Source organism: Lagopus muta, chromosome 2 (assembly GCF_023343835.1).
Source record: "Lagopus muta isolate bLagMut1 chromosome 2, bLagMut1 primary, whole genome shotgun sequence".
NCBI lineage: Eukaryota > Metazoa > Chordata > Aves > Galliformes > Phasianidae > Lagopus > Lagopus muta.
This window is the reverse complement of record NC_064434.1, coordinates 65,003,464-65,022,030: the sequence shown is the minus strand read 5'-3', so window position 1 is coordinate 65,022,030 and position 18,567 is coordinate 65,003,464. Positions and strand designations below refer to the sequence as shown.

General features: G+C 43.9%; 2 protein-coding genes across 3 annotated transcripts in view; one reads left to right on the top strand and one right to left on the bottom strand.

The window, feature by feature from the left end:
• Positions 1-6,065, top strand: part of LOC125689961 (solute carrier family 22 member 2-like) — a 30,026-nt gene extending 23,961 nt beyond the window's left edge. Inside the window, exons 11-15 of one of the 2 annotated variants that reach the window (XM_048937776.1) lie at positions 1,118-1,226; positions 1,887-1,999; positions 2,829-2,928; positions 3,432-3,494; positions 5,962-6,065. In XM_048937776.1, the coding sequence (XP_048793733.1) occupies positions 1,118-1,226; positions 1,887-1,999; positions 2,829-2,928; positions 3,432-3,494; positions 5,962-6,022 (446 nt within the window). In that variant the 3' untranslated portion in view covers positions 6,023-6,065. Of the gene's footprint in view, positions 1-1,117; positions 1,227-1,886; positions 2,000-2,828; positions 2,929-3,431; positions 3,495-4,683; positions 5,811-5,961 lie in introns of those variants that run through there. The other variant, XM_048937777.1, reaches the window with a different exon arrangement.
• LOC125689962 (solute carrier family 22 member 2-like) lies at positions 5,932-17,410 on the bottom strand. Its single transcript, XM_048937778.1, has 11 exons — positions 16,761-17,410; positions 14,715-14,818; positions 13,517-13,671; positions 11,761-11,929; positions 10,719-10,833; positions 10,176-10,282; positions 9,852-10,066; positions 8,954-9,062; positions 7,831-7,943; positions 6,568-6,667; positions 5,932-6,068 (listed from the first exon to the last, which is right to left on the bottom strand). Exons 1-11 carry the CDS (start codon positions 17,169-17,171, stop codon positions 6,002-6,004), a joined length of 1,665 nt encoding a protein of 554 aa, XP_048793735.1. The 5' UTR covers positions 17,172-17,410; the 3' UTR covers positions 5,932-6,001.
• Positions 17,411-18,567: the final 1,157 nt, after the last annotated feature.

The following is an 18,567-nucleotide window of genomic DNA, read 5'->3' as shown; positions in this document are numbered from 1 at the left end:
GCTTCCTGCAGTGTAGGATGTTGAGCAACCACAGTGAAAGGCACTTGGCTTTTATTCAGCTGAACATTCTCTACAAGGCCGGAGTCTCAAGGAAACGTCCCACGAGAGCCACTGACTGGAACATCTTTCCTTTCTTTTTATGGAGCATAGTTAGACTGAAACCACAGAAATAATAGTGCCAAACAGCCATCAGTTCACAGCAGAACAAGGACAGAAAACAGAAAATGTAATGGAAAAATAATAATAGGCAAAAATAACAAAGCATTCAGACAATAGATATTTCACACACAGCTGGGGATTGCAGGGATACAGAGGGGACTGATGTGCTTTTCCAAAGCAGCACTGGTGCAGGAGGCTTCCAGCTGCTGCCCACAGCTGCAATTGCCAGCCATGTGCAGCAGCAGCAGTCTGCTCAGCTCTAGAGGAGCTCTGCAGCAGTAGTTATCAGCAGCTGTCAGTCTGCATTCCTCATTGGGGTAAATGAGGGAGAGAGTCCATGCTGCACATGCACTAGTAGCTGAAACAGCTGAAACCACCATCCGAGGTCAGATTGGGATCTAAGAACCCATAGGGCATGCAGCAGTACCCTGGACTGGCACCCACTGCAGGGCTGGAATATTCATTCATTTGCAGCAGATATCTCTACCTTCAGGTCTGAAAGTGATCACAGAGCATATACCAAGAGAGAGGGGTGACAGCACCAGCTTGTCCCCGCCAGAAAGCCATCAGACATCCCTGTGCAAAAGTGCAGAGTACCTTGCAAATTAGCAAATTTTGGCAACCAGAAAAGCAGCTGTGAACAGCTTAGTTTTATTGCATGGAGGAAATAGCATTTTTGCCTAAGCTTTCAGTTAATACACCAAAATACCCAATTTACTTAGTATCATCATTTTCTCTCTGTGACAGCCTCAAACCTCTGTTATTTACTTGAATCAAGACAATCACATCATGAATTATTTGAAGAATGAAAGAAAACACAATCATGCTCAGAGCTCATGACAGTTCATGACAGTGAAGTTCTTCTTTTCTTAAATTAAATCATTAATGCTGTTCTGTGTTAACAGCAGAAAAAAAATGGTTTTGTATTTCAACCTCAATATACACAATGTCTTTACAGCTCTCTATTGGCTTAAAATGACCGCAGCGTGCCTGGGCAGGATGGGAATTACCATGTGCTATGAAATGGTTTGTTTGGTAAATCCTGAGCTGTATCCAACTTCTCTCAGGTAAGCGTACCTCCTTCTGTTAGATTTAAGCAGTATGTTTATGCACTTGAGGCTGTCGTAGAGAATCACCATTTAAACCTCAGAAATGTCTGTCGTGGAAGAAAAAGAGGACCTGTCAAATAGCAGAAATGTCATTTAAAATTGAAAGCCCACCAGTAAGCTGTTCTTATCACTGTGAGGAGCAACAGAGAAGATTCCCTGTGAGGAGAAAATACAGTGCTGCTTTTCTAAGCCCGGCACTAAGGCAGGAGTCCCTAATGGGATATGTAAGGAACTTTTTCAGATAGCCTTCACGTATCCCTCTTTGAGGGCAGTTTGGTGAGCTTGGAGTCAAGTGATCATTAACGCCTCTATCCCATGATAGGACTGCCATCATATTCTCCCTCCTCACCTCTTTCACATTGCAGTATTCCTCACAGGTGAATGCACAACCTGTGCTTTTTTATGTTCACACTGATAAGGCTTTTCTCAGTTCCTGCCTTGCTGTCTCCACAGCTTGTTCCTCTGCCCATCAGCTGCAATACCCACTGCAGGGTGCTGGCCCCTCTCTTCTACCCTACTCTAGCCATGGGTGGCAGCAGGGGGGTTCACAGCCCTCCCTGCTCTATGGGGCACTCCTAGGCAGAGCTCTTGACGTGGGCCAGTGTCTGTCTCTTCCAGGAACCTAGGGGTGCTGATCTGCTCATCCATGTGTGACATCGGTGGAATCATGACTCCCTTCATCGTGTACAGACTGGCGGAGCTCTGGCACGAGCTGCCCTTGGTTCTCTTTGGTAAGAGAGCTAGGAGGTGGTTAGATGGCCTCAGCCTAGATGAGTGATTTCGGTGACCTATTTCCCCACTGTTTAAAAAAAAAAATAATGCTAAGAGAAATGAACATATGCATATCAGATCTAGCTTAAGTTTCTCCCATCTAGCAGTTGGGAATTGAGCTGAATACACTCCCTTAGTCCTTTCAACAAAGGGAATCTCATGTTTTGGAAGCAGCTCTCTCAAGCTTTGACTTGCTCTTACTGAACCTTCCCCTGGTAAAAAGGTCTTTGGGTTCAGTGCTACACATCTTCAATATAGTCAAGGGACTAGAGGTCAGCACAGGCTGGCCTCTCTTCTCCTGCATCTCTTGCATACACCTCAGGTGCCTAGCCCTTCAGTGATCCCACTGTCATTTAGGATCAATGCTCCTGCACATATTCATTCTGGTATGCCCAGCTGCACCTTCTATCCTGTATGTGGTCATAACAGGGTCCAAAACTAAACAGAAGGCAAAATAGGCAGGATAGGCTGATAGTACCCTTTCTTTCACATCTTAATTATAGCCAAAGTAGGAACGGCAGCTAGCTAGCATCACCCCCATCACATCCCAGCAGAACAAGTAGAGCCAAAATCTGTTTCCTTTGCACTGCATGCACAAAGCAAGGGAGCCAGACTGCTTGAGGACCTATGGACCAGGCCAGTGTTCCAGGCCTCCTATGCCTCTCAGAGATGTTTGCAATCACTGTTCAATCATAAACTGTGTCTCAGAATTAACGAGAAATTTGGAATAAGCTGAGGCCTGATCCCTGCATTGCCTTTGTGAGCCTTGTTCTTGCTTTCTCTCTGCAGCTGGGATTGCTTTTGTTGGTGGTGGCTTGGTCTTGCTCCTACCTGAGACGAAGGGAAAAACTCTGCCTGAGACCATTGAAGATGCTGAAAACATGCACAGGTATGGTGCTTCAAGCGCAGGCCCCACAGATCAGAGCAGCTTTCCTTCATGGCATCAAAGCCCTCTTGTTGCCATTCATCACCAGAAGTCCAGTTGGGAACCTGACACTTTCTGGCCAGGCCAGGTTCTGAGTGCAACACAGCGCAGGACAGGAGAGGAAGAAGTCTCTAGAAGGAAGTGCATACAGGCAAATACACACCCAGAAGTTACTGTAGAAACCACCTAGAATAACAGCTTTAACAGTAGGAAATGACAAAGTTACTAATGCAACCACTAACATGATTTTCAGACATCCATGCAGCTGCAGTCAGCCTACAGAAATTCTTCAAATTACTTCTTTTCTTGCTGTTCTCTCAAATAGTTTGATCTCATTTGAAAAACTGCCAGTGATGGGAGAGTTGTTAAATTTAGTCTCCAGAGAATTTAAGCAGATGGGCTATTTAGTGGATAATGTTCTTTGCCACACCAGAGCATCATCTGTCTTTCCCTTATTCCTTCTGCAGACAAGAAAGAAGCAAGGAAAACACAATTTATCTTCAAATTCTGACTTCAGAAGCTGTACCCAAGTAAGGCTCCGCTTTTATTCCAAACCTGATTTCACTGGGCAGCAGTGGAGGGGCCAGCACAACAGCCCCCACCCAGCACTGAGGAAAGGACCATGGAGACATAGCCCACCCTTTTCCAGCTTGCTCTCCCACTACCACCAGCCACAGCCATGGCAGTTGACTCCATGGATTTCCTATTCAGGCTCTCACAGACCATCTTCCACTGAATTTCTCTATTCATCTTCTCAGTACTTTCACATTTCCCCGGACATTTGACAACAGTGACTTTTACAGCCCAGGCAGGACACTCATGAAGTAATGCTTTTTTCACACTTGCAGCTCATTTCCATAGCAAGCAAGAATGTATCTGTAGTTCCAAGCCACCTCCACACTGCACTAATTTTACATGAAAGAAAGCATGTAGATAGTGGCTGATTTATGTCACTGCCCATATACACCCCTGAAAATCTCAGTGCCCGATGCTGAGCAGGCTCAGCTCCTACCACTTTATAGCAAACTCCTCTGCAGAGCACACTTAGGGAGTCCATGAGTATCCACTAGAACTTCCCACTTAGTTCTCCAGAAAAGGTGGAATAAACCTGGTGAGGGGAAGTCTCATTCCAGACCAGTTTTTAAGCTTTGGCACCCCAGAATTTGATTAGCTATGAGACAAGCTAGAAAATTAAAAGGAAGGGAAGAAAGAGCTGCAGGCAGATGAGCCTCAGGCCATGATGTTCTGAGTGCTACTGCCCTATCTTGTGGGATCAGTGATGGGACAAGGAGACAAAGCCTCATCGCATACATCCACTGGGAGCAGCACAAGCAATAATACACCACAGCACTCTGTACAATAAAGTCCTGTTATTCTAATATGTATTGCTTTCCTAATGCTGTAGATTGGGCTTTTTGCATGGCCAGGCTCCAAAATATCTGAGTGATATGAATTAAGGAAAAGAAGAGGCGCAAAGGATCTAGCTTTCTACGTAGACCTCTATTTATAACATGCTGAAATATAACAACCATAGGTTGAAAGTCCTCTTCTCTAGCCCTTCGGAATTTCATAAAGTGGTTCACATCACATTCAGCAGCTTTTATTTTGATTTGCCTCCTGACTAGCCCCACTTCTTCGATCCCCTCACCCTATTTTTTGTACAAGGTTTTTGACAGGTTTCAAATCAGTATACTACAATAAAAACAACTGTTCTGACAGACTTCTTTTAGTATCAAGCTGAGACCTTGGCAATCACAGCAGGAGAGCAGCTCCATAGACACACCCAATTGCATCTTCACAGCCCCTCAACCAAACTCAAGGCTAAACTGTTCACTGCTGACCCTGCAATAAATGTTAATTTTGCAACTGCCTGGGCCAGTGTCATCTGAAGGCCATGCTCAGCAAGACAAAATACTTCCCTACCATCAAGGCCCACACAGCAAGACTGAACATTAACTGCTGCTCAAGCCTGGTGAAAGCAAAGGTAAAGTCACCACACTGACAACCAAGTAGTCGTCCTGGAGCAATTGGACACTGCCGGTGAGTCTAGCAGTATTTTTACTCAGCTGAGTGCCCTGTCTCCACAGATGACTATTAAGCAGCATCAGTATCCTTAGCAGAAACCAGCGCTCTCCAACACTGTTAGGGGCCAGCAAGGCAAAAAAACAGTGACAGAAAACCACAATACCTCATGTCTGTTCTCCCCTGAAACTGCAAGATGTAAAGGTTGCTCAGTGGGGTGGAAAAGGAAAAGCAGAACATGATCAGGAGAGATGAGCAATTACTGCAGTGCTACCACAGAGAGCAGAAAGGGGAACAAGGCACAAAGAAAGGCAAACCCAATTCTGAAACAGCTGCAAATCATGAAAGGTGCTGAACTGTCCCTAACAGATCCAACTTTGCTCCTAATGCTCCCTGAGGCAGAGGACTACTTGACAAGCCTCAGCTCAGAAACTCTGCCCTATGTAATAAAATTAGATAAGGTTTATTCTCATCTCAGTTCTACAACAGAGGCACATCTCTGTTACGTTACGCTACCCATGCGAGACAGTTAAGTCAGATTGTTTATAAATCTGAGGTTTATAAAGTTCATTTGGAATGGACTCCACAATCCCCAAGTTAAAAATCTGCCCCATGTTGAGATCGACACAGTTTGAGTGAAAATTTTCCAGCCCTAAAACATTTCTATTATAGAGTACAGAGAGGGAACAAGCTATGCAGCACCAGGGACAATCACATCAGAAAATCTCAAACATTCAAATGAAAGGATAGACAGAAAAAAAAGGGAAGGATGGAGTATAGTATTCTTATCAGTGGAGACTTTCAAGATGCAATTGTGCAGCATGCTAGATAATTTCATCTAGGCTCCCTTTTCCAATAAAAGGTTGGACCTGATGATCTCCCAGAGGCTACTTCTTGCTTGGGTTGTTCTGTTATTCTATGAACAAAGAGAAGCAAGACAGAAGAGAGTATTCATTCTAATTTTATTTTTTACAGTAGTGCTCTAAAGCAGACTGCCCAGAAAGTTATGCCTTCTTCAATCATGGGCTACTTCTGATGCTTGGACATGGAGATAGATCTTTTTGTCCTTTGGAGTGATTCGCCTGCAAGAACATCAAAATGTGAGCAGCAACCAGCAAGAAATGCATTCAGCTAGCACCTGATTTCAGGTTCTTCATTTGCTCTGCCTCTTCCCCAGAGAAAACAAGCAGTTAATTCTGAAGTCCTCTAGGGTTGCTCTGGCTCCTCAGGAGATACCAATGCTTCACTTACCATATAAAGTAGCTGTTATTAACACTGCACTTTGTTCCACAAAAATCAGCCAATTTCTTAAAGCACAAATTACAGTTATAGTAGGGTTGCAGCCTTTTTAAGATACCAGCCAAGTTATTCACAGACCAGTAAAAGTATCTGTGGTGCTTGTTTTCAAATGCCTAGATGAACACTAAAGCAGAGTCCAAACTCTCCTAGAACGGAGCCTAGGAGCCAGCTATAGAAACTTCTTGGAAGCATAGGAGGCAGCAAAGTAACAAATGGGCTTCCCCAAGGAGTTCTGTTGTACGTTTTGTACAATTTCAAGTGAAACCTGCCAGCCTAACTCACCTGTGAAAGTTTTCAACATCTTCAACGGTCTCAGGCAAAACTCTTCCTTTAGTTTCAGGCAGAAACAACACCAATCCACCCGCAATCAAACCAAGAACAGCTTCAAATCAAAGAAACGCACAAAGAGCTTGTTATCATATACATTACTTTCTGCTGCCTGGCATAAAGGACTTACAAGTGGTATTTTATTTTGTTGGGGTTTTTTGTTTCTTTTTGGGTTTTTGTTTTGTGGGGTTTTTTTTGTTTGTTTGGTTGGTTTTGTTTTTTAAGAAAATGAACACATAAGGCTTGATATGCAAGACCAGCACACCATCTATGGAGAATCTGGCAGCTACACGGAAATAGCAAGGAGTCAAGTTCAGTTGTGAGTTACACACTGAGCTGGGTGGGGTAATGATGACTGGACTGACATCTGTAAAGAGGGAAAAACCCTTTCAATAGCCTGAGCATAAATCAGAAAATGGATGCTGTTTACATAACGAGCTTTAGAAAATACATACCAAACATATTAATTCCTGCACAATGTGTTTAACTTGCTCACTGATAGTTTCATTTACCCACTTTATACATGTTTTATGTCTATATTTTGAGTTTGCTAAGCACTCTCCCAAATGTTCTGTCAATTAAGAACTGCATATTGCCATTCAAGACATTTTTCTTGAAACAATGTTCTTCTGATCCAAAGATTCAGAGAACACAGACCTTGACCTGAAAAGTTCAGGTCACTAGTTTGCAAGTGCTCATCTTGCATTTATTTACTAATCTCTTTCCAAACAGGTGGAGAAGAGCCAGTTAACAGTGTTAGAAAAGCTGAAGTATAACAACTATGCTTGTACTCCATTAAAAATAAAAGAGGGGGGGGGGGGAGGGGGAAATTCTGACTGTCTCCAGGACTGAGGAAGCACACCTCATAGAAGAGCAAAAATTTATCAGATTTAAATACAGCAAAAATAAACCAAAATCCATTTCATCTCATCAGAATGTTGGAATGTTGCTCAGCATTTCACCATCTATCCAGCCTGTATTCATCTCCAGCTTCTTTTAAAACACAGGGAACAATAATGACACAATTACAACATTGCAGGTACAAACGCACAGGCAAGTCCCAGGATACTACAAACTGAAGATTACAGCACATACAGATGTGAAAATGCACCTGCTGAATTTGGAGCTACCGTCCCAGCTGTTTCTCCCTCTCTTTGAAATCTGGACCCCATTACTGCACCCCAGAAGCAGCTGGTGAGGAAGTAATGTGGCACTTACTGAAGACTATCAGTGGCAACTCATGCCAGATTTCCACCAGCCTGTAGACGATGAACGGGACAGCAATTCCACCAACATCACACAAGGCAGAGCAGACCATCACACCAAGGTTCCTGGTTTGACAGCAAAGGGATCATATTAGCAAGCACTGCAAATGGAAGAGGACAGGGCACAGCTCTGACTTCACACACAGCATGTGGCTTCACAAACTACAAAATACCAAAATAGTGTGCAAAGCTCTAGTTTTCCAAAGGTGGGCACATCCATGAGTTACTTAGACTTAAGTACTGCAAGCATGAAAAGCTTAGCAAATAGCAGCAGTATAGTACACTTGTATTATCACAGGTGTAAGAAATTCCCCAAGGTTAAACATAGAAGAAAATCAGGCTCAAAGTGTCTGAGGGGAGTCTCCAAGCACTTACTATGCAAAACCATTAGCTTCACCTCTTAAATGACTTAGCACAAGGGGCATCAAATAATGCTTTCGTTTGGTATGTACCATTAATAAAAGTTCAACTATCTTCTACTATGTTAATTGTGGATATAGAAATGAAATTAAGAGTCTCCAGTGAAGAAAGGAGGATTGAGATTCTCTGGTCAGTTCAGACACCTTCCCTGCATGCAGTGGCCAATGGTCACTCAGGGGAAGGAATTTTTGAGAACTTTACTCCCAAGCTTCAGTTACCTGCAGTGCACATAGCTACTTCTGAGCTATGCACCCTACAGTCCAATAGGAAAAAAAAAAATCCATTCTTCAGGTCAAGAGCTCAAGTTCACATATTCTCCATAGCAACAACCACGCTGGACACATCCATTTGCATGTAATTTTGACTCAAATTAAATACAAATTAACCAGTATGCAAGACTTCAGATTCATTGCCTGCCCTGGTTCTGTCCACTTTTCCCTTTATTTCATCTGCATGAATTTTCATTTGCTTGAACCACGTTGGTTTTCTTTATTAATCAATGTTTTACAGCACTTTTCTTCCACTCTACTTAACGTTAGGCAATAATGATATATGTTTGAAAGTATTTGGGGATTACTTATTTTAGCATAAAACATAAAATACACATTGGCTTCAACTATTTGTTTGCTGGTCCAACAGCAGAAAGATACACTTACCTGATGTACGTTGGATATAACTCAGTGTTTACAAAGCAAACCATTTCAAAAGCTATCGTGATTCCCATTCGCCCAAGGCAAGCAGCAATTAATTTCAGCCAATGTAGGTCTGCAGGTAAAATGCATTCAATACATTTAAATTATCCCTGTGATTTAGCAGGGATTGGTTAATACCACTGCTATTTTAGCTAGACCTCTGATCCCCTATCATGTGATGTTTTTTAAAGAACTCTCTTGTGTGAATCAGGAAATGAAAACAGTCAACACCACATGAGCTGTGGCACAACACAAGGGACCCAGATGCTTTGAGATTTATTATTAGCAGTGCTATAAAATCTGTTTATTTCACTGAGGAGCAGCTGAGGTCCCTAGGTTTGCTCAACCCAGAGCAGAGGAGGCTAAGGGGAGGCCTCATGGTGCCTCTGCAGCTCCTTGTAGAGGGAGCGGAGGTGCAACACTGAGCTCTGCTCTCCATTACAGCAACAGGACCAGAAAGAGCTGCATCAGGGGAGTGTCAGGTAGGAGGTTAGGGAAAGGTTCTTCAGCAGGAGTACCAGGGCATGGAACAGACTCCCCAGGACAGTGGTCACAGCCCTAAGCTGCTGGAGTTCAAGAAGCTTTTGGACAATGTGCTCAGATATACATATGGTTTGAGTTTTATGTGTTTCTGTGTGGAGCCAGGATTTGGACTCTGTGATCCTTGTGGTTCCCTTCCAACTTGGAATATTCTATGATTCTGTAGTGCAAGGAGCACCACTGAAAGTTGGGAGGGCAGCACCCACTGGTGGACATGCATTTGCAGCCCTTCAGGGCTGTAACTCTTTAAGAAGGGAGACAGAATCGGGTGCTGATCCTAGGAGGAAGTTCAGGGACTGGAAGCCTCACCCAGCTGACTCACCCTCAGGGATCAGGGCTGTGGCAAGGCAGGCAGCCCCAGCCACCAGGTTTGCTGTAGCCCATGGGTAGCGACGGCCAATACGATCAATAGTGACGATAATGATGAAGGCAGCTGGAAACTCAACGAGAGCAGAATAGAGAAAATCCAGGTAAATGTTCCCACCCATTAGTCCCATGTGCATGATGAGCCCTTGGTAGAGGATGGAGCTTGTGAACCTAGGCAAAGAAGAACGTCCCAGCTTTGTTAGTCAGAAGCTCACATTCTATCCTCCTAGAGCATTCATACCCAGAGCTTCAAAATGACTCACCAACATTATCTTCTTACCAGTTGTACATCAAAATGAATGTGTTTTTTCTCATCTGCGGTGTCCTGACAAGGTCAATGAGTGAAGGACTCTGCTTCCCACTATCTTCATCTTCGAATTTAATATCCTATGGAAAAGCCAGCAGAGTGTTTGTAGGAGCTGAGCACTCACTACAAGCCTTAGACTGGCAGATACAGTCTGAGGCACTATGACCAATCACAACAACAACAGTCCCTGGGGGAGAGGGAGTACTGATCCTATCTCCCCATGCAGAAGGCCATATCTGGGCAAAGTTCCCTAAAACTCCCCCCAAGGCTTAACATTGGTCCCTTCTAGCATTCTCTAGCTTATTTCTGCAGGAAAATACTGGGTTTTTTGCTTAGACAGCTATAAGACTTATGCTGTCTCACCTCCCTCATTAGTACAATAGTGCTCATTACCTCTCTAACCACAAGACTAGACTTTCCAATATTCAAAGTACAATAAGCTTCCACTGGAAGGAACTGATAGAAGTTACTAGCAGGGCTCTTGTTTTTATGTGTATAAGCAAATACCAAGCTCACCTCAAAATGGGAAGGCATCTTTTTCCGATTTTTTTTAGCTATATCATTGACAATTTTCTTAGCTTTGTCAGTTTTTCCCTGAGATATCAGCCATCTGGGAGACTCTGGAAGGCACCTAACAACACATGAGTTAATGCTGTTATACTAAAATGCAACGTGCATGCAGTGTTCCTACCTGCTAGATTGAGGAGAGAATATTTTGGTTGACTAAAGACAGTTATAGGTTTGTTGTTTGTTTCATATTTGTTTTTTTCTCTTCTTCTCTCAGGAAGAATACAGCATCCTGCTGCTGAAAGGGGAAGAGCAGCAGCAATGGCTTTAGTCAGAGATCAGGTTTACTAACAAGAAATTGGGGCTGGGCTTTGAATTAAAGCAGCATCAGCATTTTGCTCAGCCTGTTGACCACCAACTGGCTCCTCACAGGGAGCCATCGTTCACCTTTGCCTTCACAAGACAAAAGAGTGAGTAAACTAAAGCTGGTTTACCAATTCACAAGAAAGGGGAAGGGAAAACGAAACAAAACATTCTATTAATCCTAACAACTCAGCCCATCTAGACAATTCACAACTTAGAATTTGGAAAATATTACTCATAAGGTAGGAGAGATCCAAAGTACAAATAAACTTGTGTCACCTTTTGGTTGGATCACAAACAGCTGTTTTTCCTTGTTGCTTAAAAGAACGTGTAAACCAACTTGTCAAATGTATACGTGTTTTCACAAGCTTTCAATTGCCATTTTTCAATGTAGGCTCTATTTATTTTCTTTTATGAAATATTTAATACATTATTAGATCACTCTTTCATTTTCAAAGGGTTTTTTTTGTTTTTAAACAGAAGACGGGTGTGGTGCACAGGCTAAGATGCAACGAAACATTGGCTGCTGAGGGATCCTATTTTCCACCCCTTATTGCTGTGTACCTCCTCTTTACATTAACATGCGTCCACATCCAAAAAGCAGTGCCAAATCTCCCTCAGTATCAAATCTCGGGAGCAAAGATGCTGCTTTTAAGCTGATGGGCAAAGACAACAGAAACAGTCTTACCAGTAGTAGAGCATTAAGAAGCAGCAGGGTAAGGTGACAGTGAGCTGCAGCCACCGCCAGTGAGGGACTGCATATGCAATGGCATCGAACACCAGGAGCCCCACTGAGAAGGCTGCCTGGTAGAGGATCCCCACCGTCCTCCTGTACTGCGGGCCAACAACTTCCGTCACTGCAGAGACAGAATGACAGCTCCACCAACCCCATGCAGTGCAAAATGCATAAAGATTTCGCTGCAAAACCAAACGCTAACCTACATTATACCTCCAACCCAGTAAAAGCATATTTTTTTATTTTTCCAAGTGCACGTTCTCAGCCTGTATCTCAACCCAAGCATGCAAAAATGCTCATACCATGGGATAACATACAGATTTCCCCACCCTGAAGGCTTCATCATCTATCTGCGTTTTGAACCACACTGTTACCATATAGGCCTAACAGGGTAAGTATTGCCAACACAGAGCTGAAGTAAAAAAAAATCATTTATGAATCCAGTAGCATCATTTCAAGGAAACTTATTAGAGAAAGAACAGAACGTCATCATTTAGCAGCTCAAGGAGCTCTTTGGTTTAGGGATGACAGATTAACTAATGTTGCTCAGGCAGAGGATGAGTATAGATAGAGACACCTCTTTATCACACTTCAGGCTCCATAAAACTGAGTCAAAAGCAGCTGCAGGGTAGATGAGCCCAGAAGAACAGAATAAGGAAGTTGCTCTGCCATTGTACTCTTCATTGAGCACTCAGTAACAGCCCTCTGACAGTAGACAAGTTTACATGGGCTTTGCAGTTGATTCTACATGGCCTCTCTCAAAAAGAGATTTCAAGGAAAATCTAGAAATAACAAGAGGTAATTGAGAGTTTTGGGCATTAGCATTTACATTTCTGCCACCATCACAGTTAACCTGATCACTTGGAGCCTTTCAGTAGGGCCACTTGCCATGCTAATCCAGATATAACTCAACTGGGCAGCACTTATATATTTCATTGTGATTTCTTCAGTGATTTCTTGGTGGAGTTTTGTGCCTTTTTTTTTTTTTGACAGGAGTCTGAACTCTACCAACGAGCAGCCAATGAAGTCCCGCACAGCTCCACCACGCACCAGAAGGTGGTCCTGAGCTGGCCCTGGCTCTGCTGCCACGCAGCTGCCAGCCAACATGCTGAGAGAAACACCAGCACAATGTGGCTCTTCCCATTACTTCAAAGTGCCATGGCTGGCCTTCACTCATGCAAGTGCACAGACACCCAAACAGCTTGTCTTTTCCTCAGCAAGTACATGCTGTTCCTCAGTTATTTTTAGGCTGCAAAGCCTCTGTTTGCCCTTTAGTACTCTTTGTATCACAACGCTTACAGTTTTCCCTACCCTCTGCCTGCTTCTTTCATATCCTCTGTCATCACCCTGTCTGCAACTGGGCTGCAGCAGGGCAGTTGCTGCTGAACCTGGGGCCACTGTCTTTCCCCTGCCAGCACTGACAGGAGAGGGCACAGTCTGCAGCAGGGGACTGACCCACAACAAAAAGCCTGCCTTGAGGTAACAGAGTTCCTATGCCAACCCTTGATCTTTGAAGGCCACTGCCATTTGGAAGAAAAGAATCCCAAGTAGTCAGAGGAAGAAAAACTCTTGATGGTTTTTGTATGATTTCAAAAAACTTTAGGAGGCTTTTTTTTTTGAGGTCTTTAGTTCATAGCGTTTGTTTTGTGGGTTCCCCCCCCATCTCTTTTGCAGCCCATCTTACTCCTGCAAGAAGGTTTAGACTCACCAAGGATGTAGCCTGCAGTCCAGCAGCCCTTGCTGACCAGCCCTTGCAAGAAGCGAAAGATCACAATCCACACATAGCTGGGCACAAATACCAGCAGGATCCCACAGACCACATTTGCAAGAATTGTGGTTAAAAGGCAGAACTTACGGCCAAACCTGGATTAGAAGATATTGAATGTAAAGCAAAACAATAGTCATGAAAACATAGACAAATACAAACTACGTGCATTTTGAGGAAGAAAGACAAACCACTTTGCTATAGAAGAGGTACACGCTGACTTTTAGTCCATCACTCGTTTATTTCCTTTTACTTCTCAATTCCCTAGAAGTTTCTCAGAGGAAGAAAAACTTCCCACATGAGAGAGCAATGAAAGACCTATATTTGCATATGTTTGGACTGTGTTGCTTTCAAGTTCAGAACAATTACTTAGTTGTCTACTAAATAAAATAGGGTGAAAAATAAGAACAGATTAATTTATGATTCTGACACATCTGCACATACCAAAGTAGCAGATTTATATATTAGGAACTTAATCCTTTCAAAAAAAAAAAAATCTTATGTATGTCTCTTGCTGTTGATGGGCTGTGGTTGTCATCTGGAGATGCTTGGAGCCCGCTTTGCCAACCATCTCCAGGCAGGAGGGAAAGAAGAGGGAAAAAATACCTTCAAATATCAGCATTTGCTTCTTTTCAGCCACAGCTGCCGGAAAAAGGATGGCTCTATACAGGATGTTGAAGATGCCAGGACTCACTGATTTCCAAACCAGCCATATCTGTCTGGCAACCTCTGCATCTACTATTTCAAAGTTTTTCAAAAGGAAAGATATTTCCAGGCTGTACCCACACTTAGTATGGCAGATGAAGCAATGGCTCCAACAAGCACCTCCCAGCTTTGTTAACATCCCCAGGACTCCAGCGTGGCCCAGCAGGGAGGTTTGGGTCTGTCATCCACACCAACTCCACAGGACTTGCACAAATCTTTTCTGCTCCGTAACATTTGTACAAAATACCAGGGACAGTTTGTTCACTTTAAGGCAAAGTACTCTCTTCTGACCATGACTGAACAGCCAGTGGATGGCCTTATTTTGAAGGGAGCAGCAACGATACCCATTGCACAATTTCTCTCTGTCTTCAAGTTCACCCACTCACTAAACACTGATAAGGGAGGCCGGAGGGCTTTGCTGTCACTCCACACATACCTGTCTGCTATGTAGCCAATGTTGACAGAGCCAATAAAGAACCCAGCATTCACAGATGACTGAAAGAGGTCCAGCTTCCAGGAGTCTTCACACACCAGGTTAAACTAAAGGAGCAACCACAGTTACAACCAAAACAGTGGAACCAGGAGCTTGCTCACATCCACAACTCCTTTGATTCATGTGAAGATGTAAACATGTTTCTGGGCCAATGTTCATCTTATTGGCACCCCGGATACTCGCTAAGTATCCAAGACCAGAAACGAGATCATGCTCTTGGGCAGTATAAACATCTTCCTGACGCTCTATAAGGGCAAACGAGGCTTTTCTTCTGCCTGTATTTTTTACTTTTGAGCAAAGTGACATGCTTTACTTTGTGCTACCTTCTCTCTTTTGCTTGGCTAGCAGGCAGTACATAAGGAGCTTTAACAGTCACAGTCAAAAACAAGATACATTGCTAAAATGCAGACAGAGGCATGTGACATATCAGATATCCTGTGGTGAAGAAGGTGACCCGAGGGCCTAGCCCTGCACCACCTTTCAGAGAAAAGGGGAAACAGCTTTAGTCTGAGAGGACTGCGCAAATCCACACAGGTTGAGTTCTTTGGTGCCAGCTTATCTCAAGAGTCATCTGGAACTGGACAATCTCAGGAGATGACAGTGGGGCCATCCAGAGCACGCTCACTCAGGTCTTTGCAATAAGGATGCATTTGTTGCAGTACTTAGAATCATTGAATTGTTTGGGTTAGACGGGACCTTGAAGATCATCTAGTCTCAACTCCCTGCCATTAGCAGGGCTGCCACTGACTAGATCAGGCTCCCCGGGACCCCATTGATTCTGGAGCTTGAATGCTGATGGTGAGACATTATTGCTCTCTACAAGTACGTAAAGGGAGATTGCAGTGAGGTGGGGAATGGGCTTCTTCTCTCACATAACTAGCAATAGGACTAAAGGAAAATAGGACTCACGTTGCTCCAGAGGAGATTCAGGTGGGAATTACAAAAAACTTTCCAAATTGAGTGGTCATGCACTGGCATGAGCTGCCCAGGGAGATGGTGGAGTCACCATCCCTGGAAGCATTCAAGGAACATTTAGATGTTGTATTAAAGGACGTGGTCCAGCAGGGAAATACTGGGGGCAGGAGAGTGGTTGAATTGAATGATCTCGGAAGTCCTTTCCAACAGTAGAATCAATCTGAAAAGAACTGTTGGCTTATCTCCTTATCTTGATGTCACACAGCCTCTGTGGCAAGAAATGGACTTAGAGCAAATGCTGTACCACAGGACTACAGATGCTGACATCACCTGAACACAAAATGGACCTGCCTTTGCATTCATGCTAGAAAGTTCCATGAAGAGAGATCACACAAGTCAGTTCTTTTACCCACAAAAAATGTAATATGAAATCAAATTTCTCATCCCTGATAACTCTTATCATACCAAATACTTTAAAACCTGAAGTAGATTAAACAGCTTCAGTATCTTTGTTCACTCTCAGATGTTCTGAGAACGCAAAAAAGTCACTAGTTTTTCTGCTGCTTATTCCTGAACTAAGCTGTTTAATCGTGAGAGGCACTTTTCCCCACCCCCAGTCATTCAATCATATCCAAAACTAAAAACCAAACTCGAGACTTTCACATCTGAGCGTGGATCACAGAAAGCACGCAGTTTCTGAAAGGCACCTGCTGAGATCAGCCACTTCTGTTGAAGTATTGCAGGCTCTTGATTTCTTACACAGGTTGTTTACACACTTCCGCCAATAGGATTTCGTGTGGGACAGGAGTTTTGTTAAAAGGGACTTTATCTACCATAGAGTTTATTTGCTGCTCAGCTGGAGATACCTTCTGAGCACACCAGTGCAATACTTCAAAGCAGGACAGAGCAAAGAGGATTTGCAGAGCATTCAGACGAAGTCCACAAAGAGAGGAGATCCTCTCTTACAGGTAAGTGCCTGTCTCTCTAATACAGCTTATGCTACGTCAACCAACTCCAGCACCCATCAGCTTATCAGAAACAACACCACAAGAGAAGACAGACACATGCTTTTACCTCAGTCACTATGGAGGTTCCAGGGTAGTCGTAGACCCACCCATCTTGGCAGGGGCCAAGTGGGACAGAGCTCCGGTTGCCCATGAGGCTGCCAAGGGGGTCGGTGCAGCTGACACCCGTTGCGTTCCAGTCCACCTCATACCTGCTGCAGCGGCTGCTGTAGGCGGCCCCATGGCTGCCCCACTCGGGAACGGTGTGGTTCAGCTGCTCCGCCAGGCTCCAGCCACAGCGCTGGCTCAGCTCCGCCACGCCAGGGCTGAAGCAGCGGTGCTCGGGGGTGAACCCGAAGAAGACGACCCCCACATAGACTGGAGTGAAGGCAGCAGAAAGCAAACACAGGGTGAAGAAGGTTTGTTTCTGGAACCTGTCAAATTCTCCGATGTGCTCTAAAATGTCATCCAGAGTTGGCATTTTGGCATCAAAACCACCTCAAATCCTTATCACTCTGGTCTGCAACACTGACACGTTCAGTTGGCAGCAAAGCTATTTGAGTAACAAAACATTTGACCAAAAGTCAAGATTAACTCCATAAATTATTAAACGACATGTTGCAAGATTTTTTAAGGTTTCATTTGAAATCAGACCTTAATTCACCCAGGCAGATTTTGCATTTAACCCCTACTGAGTGCACATATGGTTCCTTACCTCTCACAAAACATAAATAAACAGTGCTGTGGCTGTTCTGTGTTCTTTTTTGTTGTTGACGCCGTTTGTTTGCTGGTTAGCCATTACCAACTTTCAAACATTAGCTGTTTGAATTAACCTTTGTTGATGACTTCCTCCTAATACAATGGTTAGAAATCTATTCTTGCAGAAGGGTAGGAAAATCTCCAGTTCTTCCCATTGTGCATTAGGCCCACAGGAGCCGCCCACTGGCCCCCAAGAGCATGCACAGCCTAGTATGAAACCTGCTCTGTGCATCAGCACTTTGCACACAGTTCTTCCTGTCTTCAGGCACATCCACTGGAGCCAGGTAACCAGACCTTTGCTCCCACAGCCACCTAAAGAAGTGTTCCAAGGCCAGCGCAACATTGCCCACAGCTACTTCCAACCTGTGGCAGATGTCACCTCCCCAGCTGCTGTGCTCCAGCATGGAGACAGAGGGACGGGTGTGCAACACTCACCATGCTGACAGGAGGTACATCTGCAGACAGTGAGGCCAAGCAAACAGAAATCAAAGCCTGCTGGAAATTGGGTGAAGTTGCAATCTGTTGGTGAAAGCTGTCGGACTGTTCCTAAAAACACTGCAGCAGCAGGTGAGAGGCCTCTTTCTGAAGGAGCAGCACTGTTGTCATCTAACACACAGCCATTAGCACCTAAGACTTGTTTGTACTCCTCTGGTCCCCAGTATTTTCATAGCCCTTCCTTATGTCTGAACAGCATATTCTGCTGGAAAAACAGCTTGGTGAAACAAGTCACTCATCTAGCAATGAGCATAACAGTTGGTCTACCTACAGTGCTTAGATAGCAAGCAAAAGTCCCAATACCAAACACCTCAGTCAGTGCTGTCAGCTATTTATTACTAAGAAAGTCTTACTGTTATACTTCACCTGAGGATGCTTATCTGAGCAGTATCTGTTCTGTATAAGCTTTATTATGCACAGTCAAAATAAAGCAACTATTTGGTGTTATACTAAGCCATTTCATGCAGCAGTTTACAGATTAAACAACTCAAACCTTGAGTATTTGGGGAGAAGCAACATTCTTCAACACATATTGAGGCAACACCTACAATGATAACTGACAGCATTAAAAACACATTGTCAAGCCTCTCATACCCCCATATTAACTTAATGCTAACTATGAA